The sequence below is a fragment of the Chiloscyllium plagiosum genome, chromosome 12, assembly GCF_004010195.1.
Source record: "Chiloscyllium plagiosum isolate BGI_BamShark_2017 chromosome 12, ASM401019v2, whole genome shotgun sequence".
NCBI classification, from domain to species: Eukaryota; Metazoa; Chordata; class Chondrichthyes; order Orectolobiformes; family Hemiscylliidae; genus Chiloscyllium; species Chiloscyllium plagiosum.
The window spans coordinates 11,910,270-11,926,342 of NC_057721.1; the positions used below are offsets into that span (position 1 = coordinate 11,910,270).

General features: G+C 40.4%; 1 protein-coding gene across 2 annotated transcripts in view; it reads right to left on the minus strand.

Annotated features, from left to right (window-relative positions):
* Window positions 1–16,073, minus strand: part of sh3kbp1 (SH3-domain kinase binding protein 1) — a 179,320-nt gene that overhangs the window by 88,077 nt on the left and 75,170 nt on the right. For both annotated transcript variants that reach the window (XM_043700472.1, XM_043700471.1), the window contains exon 4: window positions 4,052–4,158. In XM_043700472.1, the coding sequence (XP_043556407.1) occupies window positions 4,052–4,158 (107 nt within the window). The remainder of the gene's footprint in view (window positions 1–4,051; window positions 4,159–16,073) is intronic.

Consider the following 16,073-nt stretch of genomic DNA (forward strand, 5'->3'; position numbering starts at 1 on the left):
ATAATCATTTCCTTCCTCCATTGTGATTTTTGTCATCTTCATTAATTCTCTCAAGGTTCAACCTTGTTTTTCAAAAAAACAGAATGTCCCCCTTACAAACCCCAAAAATGCAAAACCTTGGTTAATTCAGAACTCACAGGCCACATCCCTTGCTCACACAACAAAATTTTAAAATGTACTGTTTGCAGCCATTTTAACACTGAACTTGGCCATTATTTTTTCTGCATGTATTTCAACTGCCATGCTGGAAGTACAGGGAAAGAGAGAAAAGTTGAAATACGGAATCACAGACTAGTTATAATAAAGGATTGTTCCTATCCACCGTGCAATTTCATGACATTCAGTGTATAAGGACTGCAATGAAATGTTACACAAAGGAGTTTTTGATATTGATGCTTATTTGCCCATCTGCCCTCATCTCTATTATCTTCTCTGTTATTTATACACAGTCATTTTAAAGTAAACTGTGTGTATTTGAGGAGAGGGGTGACAAAGAGTAAATCTCAAACAGTTAAATTTCATTTTGCTTTACACTGGTCAGCACCTTCAACGCTGCTGTGATACTCATTCTATTCTGTAAGAGGCATTTCCTACTCATCAGTTTAAATTCAAATGAACAATCTTTCCAAATGTCATGCCCATTTGTTACTCAAATGAGCTTCTCAAACACCATTTAGGTAATCGATATAAACATCTTAGAAATTACAAGCTGTTATGAACTGGGATTTCCTTTAAAGAAAGTGACACACCGACTCTGAACAGCATAGAGATACTCAAGTTCCAGACTTGGTCCATTGATTACAATCCAAATCATGTTCAGCAGGCAGGGTTAAAAGCTAGGACTGCATCTTTCAGTAGAGAATCTTTAGAGAAGTCATTCAAATGTTCTGACATCCGATATCCAAACAGTTCCAGAATTGATGCAACTGAGCCAAATTAGAAATCAGGATAAAATCTTGGTGCAATATTGGCTTGGTAAAGTTAGCTGAAAAACTGGATTTGTGAAAGTGCTAGAGTACAGTTTTCATAAATCCAGTGCAGCCTGGTCTCAGGAAAGAAAGACGGATCACCAAAACATGTACACAGTCCACAATGGAGTTGCTTTCAATGGAATTCTGAGGTCAGGTATTCGAGAGAGGAGATATTTGAATCCCTTGTCAAAGTTTAATGAGATTTGATGACTGACAGTATCACCAGCATCTTTGTTTCTGCCTGTTCCTGCCCAACAGAACTCATCCCTTCCTACCTCGCTTTGGTTTTATTTCTTGCCTAGTCGAGTCCCTTCCCACGTACATCCGCGATTCCTCAGATGCTTTAGGTTAGTTTCAGAATTTCCAGTTTGTGGGTACCAAATGCCTCTTTATCATTGACATGCAATCCCGTTATATATCGATCCCCCATCAGGATGGTTGCAGGGCTCTGTTTCTTCTTGGAAAAAAGCCCTAAACCATATCCAGCCACCACAAGCCTCTGCCGCCTGGCCGAGCTTGTCCTCACCCTGAACAACTTCTTTTCACTCCTCTCACTTTCTTCAGGTCAAAGGAGTGGCTATGGGTATTGCCCCAATTATACCTGCCTCTTTATAAGGTACATGGAACATTCCTTGTTCTAGTCCTATTCCGGCCCCCACCCAGAACTCTTTCTCCAGTATATCGATATCAGTGCTGCTTCCCTCTCTCATTCAGAATTGGAAAATTTGAATCAATTTCACTTCCACTTTCCACCCACCCCTTAGCTTCACCTGGTCCATCTGACTCCCCCTTCTCTTCCTTGACAGGTGTTTCCATTTCTGGGGATAGGCTAGCCACCAAGATCCACTACAAACCATCTGACTCCCAGTTACCTTGCCTATACATCCTCACACTCTGCTTCCTGTAAAAGAATCTCCTAGTTCCTCAGTCTCCATCATTTCTGTTCTGATGGTGCCAACTGCGACAAAGGGGTCTCTAAAAAGGCCACCTTCCTCCTCAACCAAGGATTCCCCAACATTCTGAGGAAAGGTCACTCGACCGGAAATATTAACTCTTGATTTCTCTTCAGATTTTGCTAGACCTGCTGACCTTTTTCAGCAATTCTTCTTTTTGTTCCCCAGCACTGTGGTTTCAGGGCCCTAAGCGGGTCAGACCCATCTCTCGCACTTCAGCCCCTACCCCTCCCACCCCCTTTCCACAACAGCAATACGGTCCTCCTTGTCCTCATCTATCATCCCACCAGCATCCACATCCAGAGCACCATTAGTCACATTTCTGCCACCTCCACTGGAATGCCACCACTAGACATTATTCCCCATCACTCCCTTATCAGCCTTCCACAAGGACTGATCCCTCAGGGGCATCTGGTCCACTCCGCCTTCACTTGTAACACCTCCTCCCTAAAAGAAAAGCCCCATTGCACCTTCCCCTGCAACCACAGAAGGTGTAATACCTGCCTGATAATTTCCTCCCTCCTCTGTATCCAAAGGAGCTCACAGACCTTCCAGGTGAAACAGCGCTTTAGCTGCATCTTGCTCAATCTAATCTACTGCACTCACTGCTCAAAATATGGTCTCCTCTATATTGGGGAAACGAAACTAGACTGGGTGACCGCTTCTTGGAACACTTGCATTTTGACCGCAAAAAAGACTGAGTTCCAGTTGCCTGTCACTTCAACACACCACATCATCTCCTGGCCAACAGTCTGTCTTACAGTTGCCGTAATGCTCCAGCAAAGCTCAGTGCAAGCTAATAGAACAGCACCTCATTTTCCACTTGGGAACCATTCTGACAAGCAAAGCCAAAAGCAAGGGTTGGAATGGGTTCACAATTTGAGGGTGCTGAATGCAGTGTTGCAGCCAGAAGGTTGTAAAGGGCCTAGTTTGAAGATGTGTTGTTCCTCCAGTTTTCACTGGGATTCGCTGGAGCATTGCAGTATGCCAAGGACAGACAAGTGAGCATGCAAGCACCACGACATTGTCTGCCTGTTGCTCGCTCTCTCTTTGGGCTCCATCTCTACCGCTTCCTCCACCCTACCTTCTGCAGAGAAAAATAACTTTTTCCTAGCTACTGTCAGTTCTGAAGAAGGGTCTCTGGACCTGAAACATTATATCTGATTTCTCTCCACAGATACTGCCAGAAATTTGTTTTTATTTTTGATTTCTAGCAATTGCAGTTCTTTTGGTTTTTTTTTGTCTCCGATCTCTTTTTCGGTGGTGGTGGTTTGGGGGGGGGGGCAGCTTGGGAGAGCTGGGGTGGGGGGAGCTAGTAGGGAGATTCCTGAGAAATCCATTTAATCTGTCTGGATTAAACTTGCTATCTGATGTGCATTTTGGGATATCTGACCAGTGTCTGTTATCCGTATTCCTTTCAAGTTAATTCTGCAAGTTGTCTAGACATATAGAAGATTAAATTACAGTTTTCATTTATGAAGTTAAACTTTTTTTGTTTGATCAAGACTGTGGAATCTCGTGGCTTTACTCTCTTAGCAAGTCCTGGATTTCTCACTTTGACTATGTTAAAGAAGTTACTGGTCCCTAGCCAGACTGTGACACAAGTTTGGTGCTCTGAGATAGTGACATTTGCTCATCATTTCCATTTCTTATCATGTTTAATCATCTCAATTACATTACCTCAATTTTTTTCACTCAAGGGAATACCAGCATAATCCAGGGAAACTGTCCTCCAATTTAACCCTTTAATCCCTGGTATAATTCTGGTGCATCTGCACTCTCTCCAAGTTGACCATATCCTTACTGAGCCGAGCTCATTTATATAAATGAACGTAGCAATCTAGCACTTTGTACAACTGTATCACCCCCAATAAATTCCAGATCCCTTGAGATAAATGCTATTCCTTAATTTTTAAGGCACATTTTCACTAACATTTACTGATTTCTACAAATGGATCCCAAAATCTTTCACCACAGTTCCTTCCATCTCATCACTGAACAAATATTCCTATCAAGCTTTCATGAATCCAAAGGATATAAGTTATCCAAAATTAGCTATTCCTGTGAAACATTTGAAATTAAAGTCACATTACACCATTATTCATGCACTAATATCTTCATACATACTTCACCAAGTACTTCAATTATTTCACCGATTTTCAGCTCCAGTTCATCTTCATTCTGAGGTGCATAGCTAAACACCACTTGACATCTTCTTGTTCTAATTTTTTCAGCTGAGGAAATAAAATTCAGAGTGTAAGGCAGCCCATAGGAATGAAGTTTTTTCAAGGACAAAACAAATATCCTGACAAAATAGTTTGCACAGAATGTACGTGATTGTTCAATTTGATTCCAAAATAAAACAGTGTTAGAGAGGCAGCTTAAGATGATATTCATTAATAGCATGAAACCAATATTATAGTAGTTTAATTTCCTTTTCTATATATTTCTACTTATTACAATGTATATTTGCACAAGATCCTCTATTGCTGTCGTGTCCCAGACACAACATCGTAGAAACTGGAGTCACTCTGAATTGTGAAGACTAGAATAACTAGGTATAGTGCTAGCATTACAAACTTCCTAGAGCAATCAACTGATTGAAACATTGAAAAAGGCATTGAAAAAAAGAGATTCCATCCCAATATCTCTAACATGGATTCAGTATAATATTAATTCAATGGGCTGACTTTGCTGGTGTTTATGTTGATTTCCAATTCCACTTTGTGTTTAAAACCTCCTTAATATCTCATTAACTTTCCTACTATTTTTACTTACAAACTTCATGCTATCCCCTACTTGCACTTCTCCCAGCTTCCCAGTGTATTTTGTCCTACATTTCAGGTCTGAGTCTTGTACCTGAAGTTACTGAAAATCTATTACATATCTCAATTCTTCTCACTTCCTTCACAGAATTTCTTCTCCTTGGAAATCATTCTTGGTTCAGTTGGTAACACCGCATGATATATTCGAAAACATTGCCTGAACATATGATTATTTGTTTTAGACTTGGCTCAGTATTAACATGTTGATACTTCAGTGCACTACTTATAGGAGTACTTGCGCAGTCAGACGCAACATCCATACAAGATGTTAAATCAAAGCCTTGCCGGATTAATATGAAAAAAATCTCATGATCCAATTGCAAGAGGAGCGGAAAAGGTGTCACAGTGATCTGGCCAACATTGGTCATTCAGCTAACACCTACAAGCCAGTCATCTGTTCATTAAGTTCAGTGCTTTGTGCAGAAGCCTGCTGCATGCCATTCATTAAGAAATATCATCATTATTGCAATATAAAGTTATTAAAAGGTGTGTGTAAATTTAAGTTGTTTTGTTTTCTTCTGCAAGCAATGACATTTTAGAGCACCGTGATGCAAAACGCCCCTAGTAGCAGTTATACACCTATTTGAATCAAGGCTGGTTTGTCCTTGAGGGGAAACACAGACAAGCCACAGTCATGCACTTTCTACCAGAGGCCACTAGATTGTAAGGGAGAACAAGAATCCCAATTTTTCCTTGCAGCTGAAAATCCAGCTCAGTTCTAATGACCCCTGATCTGCATAGATCAGCATTCTTTTCTAATAACAAACTTTAGACTTCCCTATTCAGGAAACTGACTCACCAGAGCTGCCAGATTTAGCTTCACTGGTGGTATAGCAGTTCACTATCAAACTGGGGAGAAGGTGAGGACGGCAGACGCTGGAGATCAGAGTAGAGAGAGTGTGGTGCTGGAAAAGCACAGCAGGTCAGGCAGCATCCAAGCAGCAGGAGAATTGACGTTTTGGGCATAAGCCCTTCATCAGGAATGGCTTTCCTAATGAAGGGCTCGTGCCCGAAACAACGATGCTCCTGCTCCTTGGATGCTGCCTGACGTCATCAAGTTGATCCAAGCCTTTTGAGAAAAATTGCCAATTCCTTCAAATGATAAAACATTTTTTAAAAAAGCTAATAGTCTTAAAACTGATTACTTTAATTACATACAGCAACAATTTGATTTCTATTATCGGAAAAAGACAACTCAGCATAGTTAATACTTGTTAATTAAAAATATGGAGATAAATTTGAGAATTTCTATTGTCTTACCAAATAGTGGGTAAAGTAGACTTTGCAAACAGTTCTTTTCTGTCCATTACATGCCTTTTCCATTTTCTTACACAATTAATAATTTTCCTATTGAACGTATGTGCCTGTGAGCTGTCTTTGTAAAGGTACAGAGCTGCCTTTAGGTGCAATCTCTCTTAACGCTCATGGAGGGAATAAAATAATTCAGTGATTTGTAAAAATATTTTGACGCTATGGTTGGGCCGCAATATATTTTTTACATTTACGCATCTTTGACAAAATATGATTTCAATGCCGAAAATGCAAAGAGTTCCACTAAAAGTTTAATATCCTCCTTTTGATTTTAATGCACATACAAAAACTCGAACAGAATCCAAACACACTGTATATAACAAACAATAAAAAAGGACTTAGTCAAAAGATGCAACATGAACAGAATATATATCAAATCTTGCAAGTGACAATTTATCACTATAAATATCCCAGAAGTTGTCAGATAAGCAAGATGCCAATGGGAGAAAACCTCTTGTAACAGTTTCGACCATGAGAAACAAGGTATTTGACAAACGAATGCATCTGAAGGGAAACAAACCAACAAAACCTGTTGATTTATCTCAAAATAGAGTGACTGCAGGGGTAGTGGATGCATTGGTTGATATATTCCATAACTTACTGAATTCCAGGAGTGTTCCAGAGAATTGGAAACTCACTGGGATGGTATAAGGGGTAATGTATTAGCATGGATTGAGAATTGATTAAAACATTCAAGTCAGAGTCAAGATTAATGGGTCTTTCTCAGGTTGGAAAAACATATATTGGAGAGCTACAATACTCAGTCCTAGACCCTCAGTTATTTACTACCTATATTAAACGAGCTGAAGAAGGAAGGCAGAGCATAATTTAACCAAATTTGTAAACGATACAAAAATAGGTGGGAGAGAATGTTGGATTGAGGCCACAGTCTGTAAGAGGATAGAAATTGGTTGAGCAAAAATTTGAGGAGTAGAGTTTAAACTAGGAAAAAGTGTGAGGTTATGTACTTTTGTAGGAAGAATCAAAAGACAGACCATTTAAATTGAAACGGACATCAAAAGTGCAGCATATGGGGATCGCTTTTGCATGAAATACAAAAAGTTACCATGCAAATGCAGCAATTAATTAAAAAGGCAAACTGAATTTCGGCTCTTATTGTTAGGGGTTTCAAGTTTAGAAAAAAAAAGGAAGTTTTACTACAACTGTCCAAGGCGTTGGTGAAGCCACACTTGGTTTACTGTGGTTTTGGTCCTGATAAGATATACTTAAGAAAGGATATACTTGCATTGATGGCAGTTCAAGACACATTCAATAGGTTGATTCCTGGGTTGAAGAGGTTGACAAATGAGGAACAGTTAATCATGTTAGTCCTTTATTCATTAGAGCGCAGGAGAATAAGAATAAGTTTATTGAAAAATACAACATTCCAAGGCCTTGACAGGGTAAAAATTGAGAAATCTCAAACTAGGGGTTAGGGAATGAGGGTTTATTCATTTATAACTATGACGTGAAGAGATTTCTTCTGAGTAATGAGTGCCTGAAACACTCTATTCCAAAGAGTTGTGGAGCCCTGATCATTTAAAGAGGATATATAGTACATAAATTTTGAAGTATTGGGGAATTGAGGGCTATGAGGGGCAAAGACAAAAGAGGAGCTAAGGCCTGGGACAGGTTTGCTATGTCCTTTTAAAATAGGGCATGTTTAAAGGGCTGAATGGCTTACTTCCTGCTCTTATTTCTTCTTATGTAAATCACTAAACATGCAGATATTTGAATATGGAAACCGCACAAAGACATGCTTTTAGCTTGAATTTTAAATCAAATTGATAGCATTCTTCAACTCTCAAAGGATATAGATCAAAGGCAAGTAAATGGAGAAGTAGTATAGGTCAGGTAAAAACCAATGACTGCAGATGCTGGAAACCAGTTTTTGAATTAGTGGTGCTACATACTAAAATCCTACATACAATTATAGAAAGTAGCAGAAAGCGCATTTAAATTTTCTATCTTCTTCTTAGTTGAAACCATATAAAAACCAATGACTGCAGATGCTGGAAACCAGTTTTTGAATTAGTGGTGCCGGAAGAGCACAGCAGTTCAGGCAGCATCAGAGGAGCAGCAATTTTGCTGCTAATCCAAAAAAATAGTAGTATAGGTCAGTCATGTCATGATATCTGTGAATTAGGAGATCTAACGGAACAGGATATAATTCATGTTTATCGTTTAGTTGACTAAGACCAAATAGGTCCCTAATCATTCTTAAACTACATAATCATCACAAGTGTATCATTGAAAAAGAAAGCCAATTTGTATTTAAAATAGGAATGTCAGAAGAATGTTTCCCAGAGGCCACATGTCTTCGCTAGGAGATTCAGCTGCTATAGGGTGTAGGTTTGCTTGCTGAGTAGTAGGTTTGATATCCAGACGTTTCATTACCTGGCTAGGTAACATCATCAGTGGCGACCTCCAAGTGAAGCGAAGCTGTTGTCTCCTGCTTTCTATTTATATGTTTTCCTGGATGGGGGTCCTGGCGTTTGTGGTGATGTCATTTCCTGTTCGTTTTCTGAGGGGTTGCTAGATGGCATCTAGATCTGTGTGTTTGTTTATGGCGTTGTGGTTGGAGTGCCAGGCCTCTAGGAATTCTCTGGCATGTCTTTGCTTAGCCTGTCCCAGGATAGATGTGTTGGCCCAGTCGAAATGGTGGGTTTTTTCATCCCGTGTGTTGGGCTGAGGGAGAAAGGGTCGTATCTTTTTGTGGCTAGCTGGTGTTCGTGTATCCTGGTGGCTAACTTTCTTCCGGTTTGTCCTACGTAGTGTTTGTGGCAGTCCTTGTAGATGACGTTGGTTTTGGCCATGGGTTGTACTGGGTCTTTTAAATTTGTTTGTTTTTGTTGGAGTGTTGGTGGGTTTGTGTGCTACTAGGATTCCGAGGGGTCTTAGTAGTCTGGCTGTCATTTCTGAAACTTCTTTGATGTATGGTAAGGTGGTTAGGGTTTCTGGCTGTGTTTGGTCTGCTTGTCGTGGTTTGTTCTTGAGGAATCTGCGGACTGTATTTTTTGAGTATCATTTCTTCTTCAATAGGTTGTATAGGTGGTTCAGCTGTTATAAAAATCTGACTTGCACTGAACTCAAAGAATCACATGGGACCTTTAGAAATTCAATGAACATTTCCAGGGCAAACAGAAACTCCTTGACAATGGCTTTCTTGGAGACGTGAACAGAATTTTTTTATAACAGAACCATGACAAGATGAAGGCCATCCAAGATAATGGCTGAAATAATTAAAACTTTAATTATCTTGAATAAAAGACAAGAACTGGGCCTGTAATTGATACCTGGGCTAACCTAACATGGAAGCATGATTTAACAGGTTGTCATAGCACGCCTTTTTAAATTTTGAACTGCATAGAAATGTGGCTGTGGGCAACCATTTTATGCAGAAATCTAAGAAGGATCATCTGAGCACCAGAGAAACAGACAGAGGTATACTGTACAAGATTTCTAGTATTTTCAAGCACCACAAACTACAGTGCCATAAAAGATAAAACAAAGGACCAGTCACTCACTCCCAGGGCCTGTATTCTCAGTCGATCTTTGGAAGCAACCTCCAACCATTCAAATACAAAAGCTGTCACATTTGCTGACTCAGACTTCAAGTTTCAACCCCTTCACCTTGGAAATCGTTGGGCCACAAGGGCTTTACTGTATGATTCTATGAACAATTTAACAACATCTGTGCTTATGCAAAAATGGCAGATGCAACTGAAAGAACCTCCAGTAGGCTAGGACTCTAATTCATGTGCATTAATGCCGATATCTTTAAGTAATTTATAACTTACTTCCTTTCCTTTTCTATCTTTCTTGGACGCGTGTGCACGAATGTGTCTTATAAACCACTCAGTTCCTCCCTGCCAAAATCAAATATTTTGGTGAATTGACCATTCCCAATGGAGACCATGATTGCAAATCGCAAAACAGCATATCCAATATTAGATATAATTGCACTACTGGACAATGTTCACTAAATAAGCATGAAGAATGCAGAGAATTATTTTGATAATCAATTTAGAATGGTCAGTCCGGAACTGCAAATTGCATATTCTGGTGCAATATGGTGCACACGTACTGGAAGTCACATACAGTAATATACAGGGTCTTGTTCTCTGCAGAGAGAAGCAAAGCTACAAACACTATTGCAACAAAATAGGTGACAGCCACTCGCTGGTATGTTATTCAAGGCCTTGATAAATCAGAATAAACATGCTTAGTTTAAAATTTAAACAAAGTATGGCAGTTAATTGTCACTCATCATTCACTGATGCATTCGCCATGGCAACACTTCTACCAGAATCTACTTGGCAAAAAAAAGTAAAGTACTCTCCTCACATATTGTGCAAGTGTTGTTTTCCTTTTAATTTGGTATTTCTTGAGGAATTGTCCTGATGACTGCAATATCAAATGCTTCAAGAAAACATCACATATTCAGAAATGCTCTTTTTTCATTCTTTTAAATTATTCCAAACAGTTTGCTTATCCTTTTACTATACATATATGGTGTATTACCTGCTTACCATGAAGAAATAGATCATTAGTTTTATTTAAGAAACAGAAAAAGAATGGAGAATCAACTTCCACACGTTGACTTAAAATTGTATTTTTACTGAGTAGTCACAGCTGGACGAAAGCTTAAAGGTGGTGAATTTAGGGGGTTATTGTTTCTTTTGAGAAATCAGTAAACCTGTACAAATCTCTTACACCACAATGATAATAATCATAGTTTTGCCATCTCCAGGATGGTACGGTGACCAAAGTGATGCACAAGTCTTCTCCCTCACCAAGCAAAAGAGAAAGTGTATTTCAAGTTGCAAAACGCTGGAATAGATTTATTTAGGATGTCAGTCAGCATGGACAAGTTTGACCGAAGTGTCTGTTTCCGTGCTGTACATCTGTGTCCCTATGAATGCCCCTTCAACACAACACTTCATTATCAATGTCCAGAAGTTTAAACTGCCATCCTAACTCCAGTCTTTTGCAGTCAGTACCTCCAAAGTCGACCAGCTAGATTTCCTGCTTCCAAAAGGGTAACATATGATAAACTTTTAATCTCCTTCCAATTTAAGTAAACGAAAAAGGAAGTTCCACATTTTCTTTTTTATTTTTCAGAATGCCCTGTTTGGGATCAGTAACCATAAAGTGAAGCACTGTGTCCAAATATTGCGCCAGGTAAAACCAGGATTTTTCACAAAAGTGTTGACACGACGATAATTTTGAGCTATAGTATCAACTATTTGACTCTAATTTTAAACGTTCTGAGCACATTTGAATAGTATCACATACAGATTTACAGTAACCAGTTTAACAAAGCACTACACATATCAACCCTTCAATTCATTTGGAGCATGTTGCAAGAACATTTTTATTTTAGCAGATGGGTTTTAAGCGTAAGAAACTTTCACAAACACTGCTGCTGGCAACGACTTCAATTTACTACATTTAATAAATTATTCCTTGTGCTGGAGTTAAATGGTGCAGCAAAAGCTTGATTCAACATTGAATCTAATTCACATAATTCCTTTAATAAAGGCAAAATACCGCAGATGCTGAAAATCTAAAACAAACACAAAGGATGCTAGAAAAACTCTGGAAGCATCTGTGGACACAGAAACAAGAGTTAAAGTTAATGAAACCCTAGCACATGGAGGAAGGTGGTGGTGTAGTCCAAGAAAATATCAGAAGGCATTTGTAACAATAGTGATTTTATGGAGAAGTTTAATTTCTCTACGCCCTCAAAACATGTTGAACAATTTTATATTATAATTTGTAATATCAAGGCTGAAACCAGATGAATAATATGCAAGGCTGACTGTTCATGAACAGCTGCTTCTACAGTATTGGTACTTACCCAACAGAAAACCTGAGTGAATTAGTTTTGAGAAATAATTGCATTTGCATGTATGGGGGTGTCAGATTCACTTGTGCTCCTCTACAAAGGAAAGGATTGAAATTGTAGTTGTTGAGTTAACTGGCGAATAATTGCATCAAGAACCTCTGCAATAAATGTTAATAAAAATGTGTTTAAAGATGACTTCCAAAGGTAACATTTGCTATCCAGTTCTTTCAAATAAAACTTGGTGGTTGTGAGTGATTGTGCAACAGTTAAGGTTGAAAACTAAGGAAAAAGAATTAGACAAAACTAAAATCCTACATACAATTATAGAAAGTAGCAGAAAGCGCATTTAAATTTTCTATCTTCTTCTTAGTTGAAACCATATGATCAGTGGAATAATGAAATGGACATGTAACATTCAGTAGACGATTCAGGTGCAATTCAAAGTATCATTAAGTGGGAACATTCACAAAGCAAAGTGGGTGGGATTCTTCAAATAGCATGATTAAATAAATTCAGAGGAACAAGGTGAAGCCAACAATGGAGTCATATGCAGCTTCATCCTCTGAAACTGGTTATGAAATAGTTCGTTTGACTATGCAGCACACACTTCAGTACTATGTAGGAGACATTGCTTAATGTTATTTTATTCATGAAGTTATCAAGAACACATGGTTAGTAAACATGCATGTGGGTAGCTACATCCACGGAAGGAGAAAAGGAGAGAATGTGTGTGTGGAGCCAGAGAAAATGGGTGAAGTCCTTCATGTACTTTGCAATTCACCGAGAAGGACATGGATGATTAGTGATACTAGGGAAGGTATGTTGATAGCATGTTGATATTAAGATGGTGATGGTATTGGGTGTCTTGAAAAACATTAAGGAAGATAAGGCTTGACGGGATCTGTCCCAAGAGTTTGAGGAAGGCAAGGGAGATTTCTCGGGCCTTCACAGAGATCTTTGTATCCTTTTTAGCCACAGGGGAGGTCCCAGAAGATGGAGAATAACTAATGTTGTTCAGTTTTTTAAAAAAGAGAAAACAGGGATAATGTAGGAAATTTTATGCTGGTAAGCCTTACATCAGTGGTAAGGAAATTAATGGAGAAGATTCTTACTGACAGGATTTACTTGCATTTGGAAAAGATTGGACTTGTTCGGTATAATCAGCATGGCTTTATGCAGTGGAGGTCTTGTCTCAAATTTGACTGCTTTTTTTTGAGGAAGAGACAAAGATGATTGGTGAGGACAGGGCAGTGGATGTTATCCACATGGACTTTACTAAAGCATTTGACAAGGTCCCTTAAAGTAGGCTGGTCCAAAAGAGTACATCACATGGTGAGTTAAGTTGGATTGAAAATTGGCTTGCTCAGAGAACATGGTGGGGTTAACTGTGGCGGAGTGTTTTTCTGACTGCAGGTTTGTGGCCAGCAGTGTTCCACAAAGATCAGTGCTGAGACCTCTTATTTATAATTCACCTCAGGGGATCTCCCACTCTCAGCTTCCAACCTCAGTTTGGGAACCCTGCACCGCCCGATTGTAGTCCTACCCAAGATCCACAAGCCTGACTACCCCGGTGAACCTATCGTCTCAGCCTTCTCCTGCCCCACCGAACTCATCTCCACATACCTTGATACTGTCCTATTCCCCCCTGGTCCAGGAACTCACCACATAAGTTCAGAACACCACATATGCCCTCCAGCTCCCCCAAGACTTCTGTTTCCCTGGGCCCCAATGCTTCATCTTCACCATGGGCATCCAGCCCTTCTACACTTCCATTCGCCATGACCAGGGCCTCAAGGCCCTCCATTTCTTCCTCTCCCAATGTCCCCACCAGTACCCTTCCACTGACACTCTTATTCGTTTGGCTGAACTGGTCCTCACCCTCAATTTCTCCTTCCAATCCTCCCACTTCCTCCAGACGAAAGGGGTAGCCATGGGTACCTATTTGGGCCCCAGCTATGACTGTCTCTTTGTCGATTATGAAGAACAGTCCATCTTTCGGAGTTATACCAGCACCACTCCCCACCTCTTCCTCTGTTACATTGAAAACTGCATCGGCGCCACCTCATGCTCCCACGAGGTCAAACAGTTCATCAACTTCACCAACACATTCCACCCTGACCTTAAGTTCATCTGGACAATCTCTGACACCTCCATCCCCTTCCTAGACCTCTCCATCTAGGAGGCCCAATCCAACACTAACATTTTTGACAAACCCGACTCCCATAGCTACCTGGATTACACCTCCTCCTACCCTACCTCCTGCAAAAATGCTAACCCATCATCCCAAATCCTCCGTCTCTGCCACATCTGCTCCCAAGAGGGCCAGTTCCACCACAAAACACACCAGATGGCCTCCTTCTTTAAAAACCGAAGCTTCCCCTCCCATGTGGTTGAAGATGCCCTCCAACAGGTCTCATCCATGTCCTGCACCTCCGCCCCTCAAACCCCACTCCTCCAACCGCAAGGATAGACGTCCCCTCTCCTGGTCCTCACCTTTCACCCCACCAGCCTCCACACAAATCGCATCATCCGCTGACATTTCCGCCACCTACAAATGGACCCCACCACCAGGGATATTTCCCTCCCACTCATATCCACTTTCCACAAAGACCGTTCCCTCCGTGACCACCTGGTCAGATCCACGCCTCCCAACCCACCCTCCCCTCCTGGCACCTTCCCCTGCCACCGCAGGAATTGTAAAACCTGTGCCCACACCTCCCCCTTACCTCCATCCAATGCCCCAAAAGGAGCCTTCCACATCCAAAGATTCACTTGCACTTCCACACGTCATTTATTGTATCCATTGCTCCCGATGCGGTCTCCTCTACATTAGGCAGACTGGATGCCTTCTCGCAGAGTGCTTTAGAGAACATCTCCGGGACACCCGCACCAACCAACCCCACTGCCCTGTGGCTCAACTCCCCCTCCCACTCAGCCAAGGACATGCAGGTCCTGGGCCTGCTATATCACCACTCCCTCACCACGCGATGCATGGAGGGAAGAACGCCTTATCTTCTGTCTTGGAACACTTCAACCCCAGGGCATCAATGTGAACTTCACCAGTTTCCTCATTTCCCGTCCCCCCACCTCCAACCTTCCAGTTCAGCAGCATCCCCATGACCTGTCCATCTTCCTTCCCAGCTACCCGCTCCACCCTCCTCTCTGACCTGTCACCTTTACCCCCACTTCCATCAACCTATTGCACTCCCAGCTACCTTCTCCCCAGCCCCATCCCCTCCCATATATCTCTCCATCCCCCAGGCTCTCACCTCATTCCTGATGAAGGGCTCCGGCCCGAAACATTGCTTTTCCTGCTCCTTGGATGCTGCCTGATGTGCTGTGCTTTTCAGCAACACATACTCAACAATGTTAAACAACAATACATTCAAATGAACAGAATCAAAAGTAAAAGACATTAAATATCCACAAAATAAGCACATCTAACCAATATCTTCAAAAAGGCTATGATATAAATTGTTAGGAGATCAGATTTTAACAACTCACCACTCACCAATTATTTTTACAACCATTGAAGTTAATATTTCCTTTTCCTGATAAGCCAATAAAGATCAATGATATATTGCACTCCTTCACTGGATTGATGAGAAAACTGGAGAAAGCATTAAGGACTAAATGCAAACACTTTCTTTTTTCCAAAAAAAAAAAGAGCTGTTTTCTCTTCCTTGGCCCCATTTATTTTGCAGCATTGATTCAAAGTATGTTCTCAGCCATCTGAATTACTATACCATCTTATATTTCAACACCTATAGGTGGCACTAATGCAGTCAAGAAGAACTTTCACTTGTAAAGAACCGAGTTCTCTTTCAAGTCAGTTTTAATGAGATCGAAATCTCTAATTATTCTAATCAGTTATTCAAGCATCGAACACAAAGGAAGAACTGTATTATATTTAATGGAGAATATATCTAATAGTATGTTTTAGATTTAATTCAATTCAATGTTAAATACCTTGTACTAATGAGACATGGGGAGGAAATCTCAGGAATCTTGTGAGCTAATGCTGGCTGAAATAGGCAGAAATAACACTATGATGAAAATGCAAACTCATCGAACACAAAGGAAGAACTGGATTATATTTAATGCAGAATATATCTAATAGTATGTTTTAGATTTAATTCAATTTTATGACCAGCAATTGCTA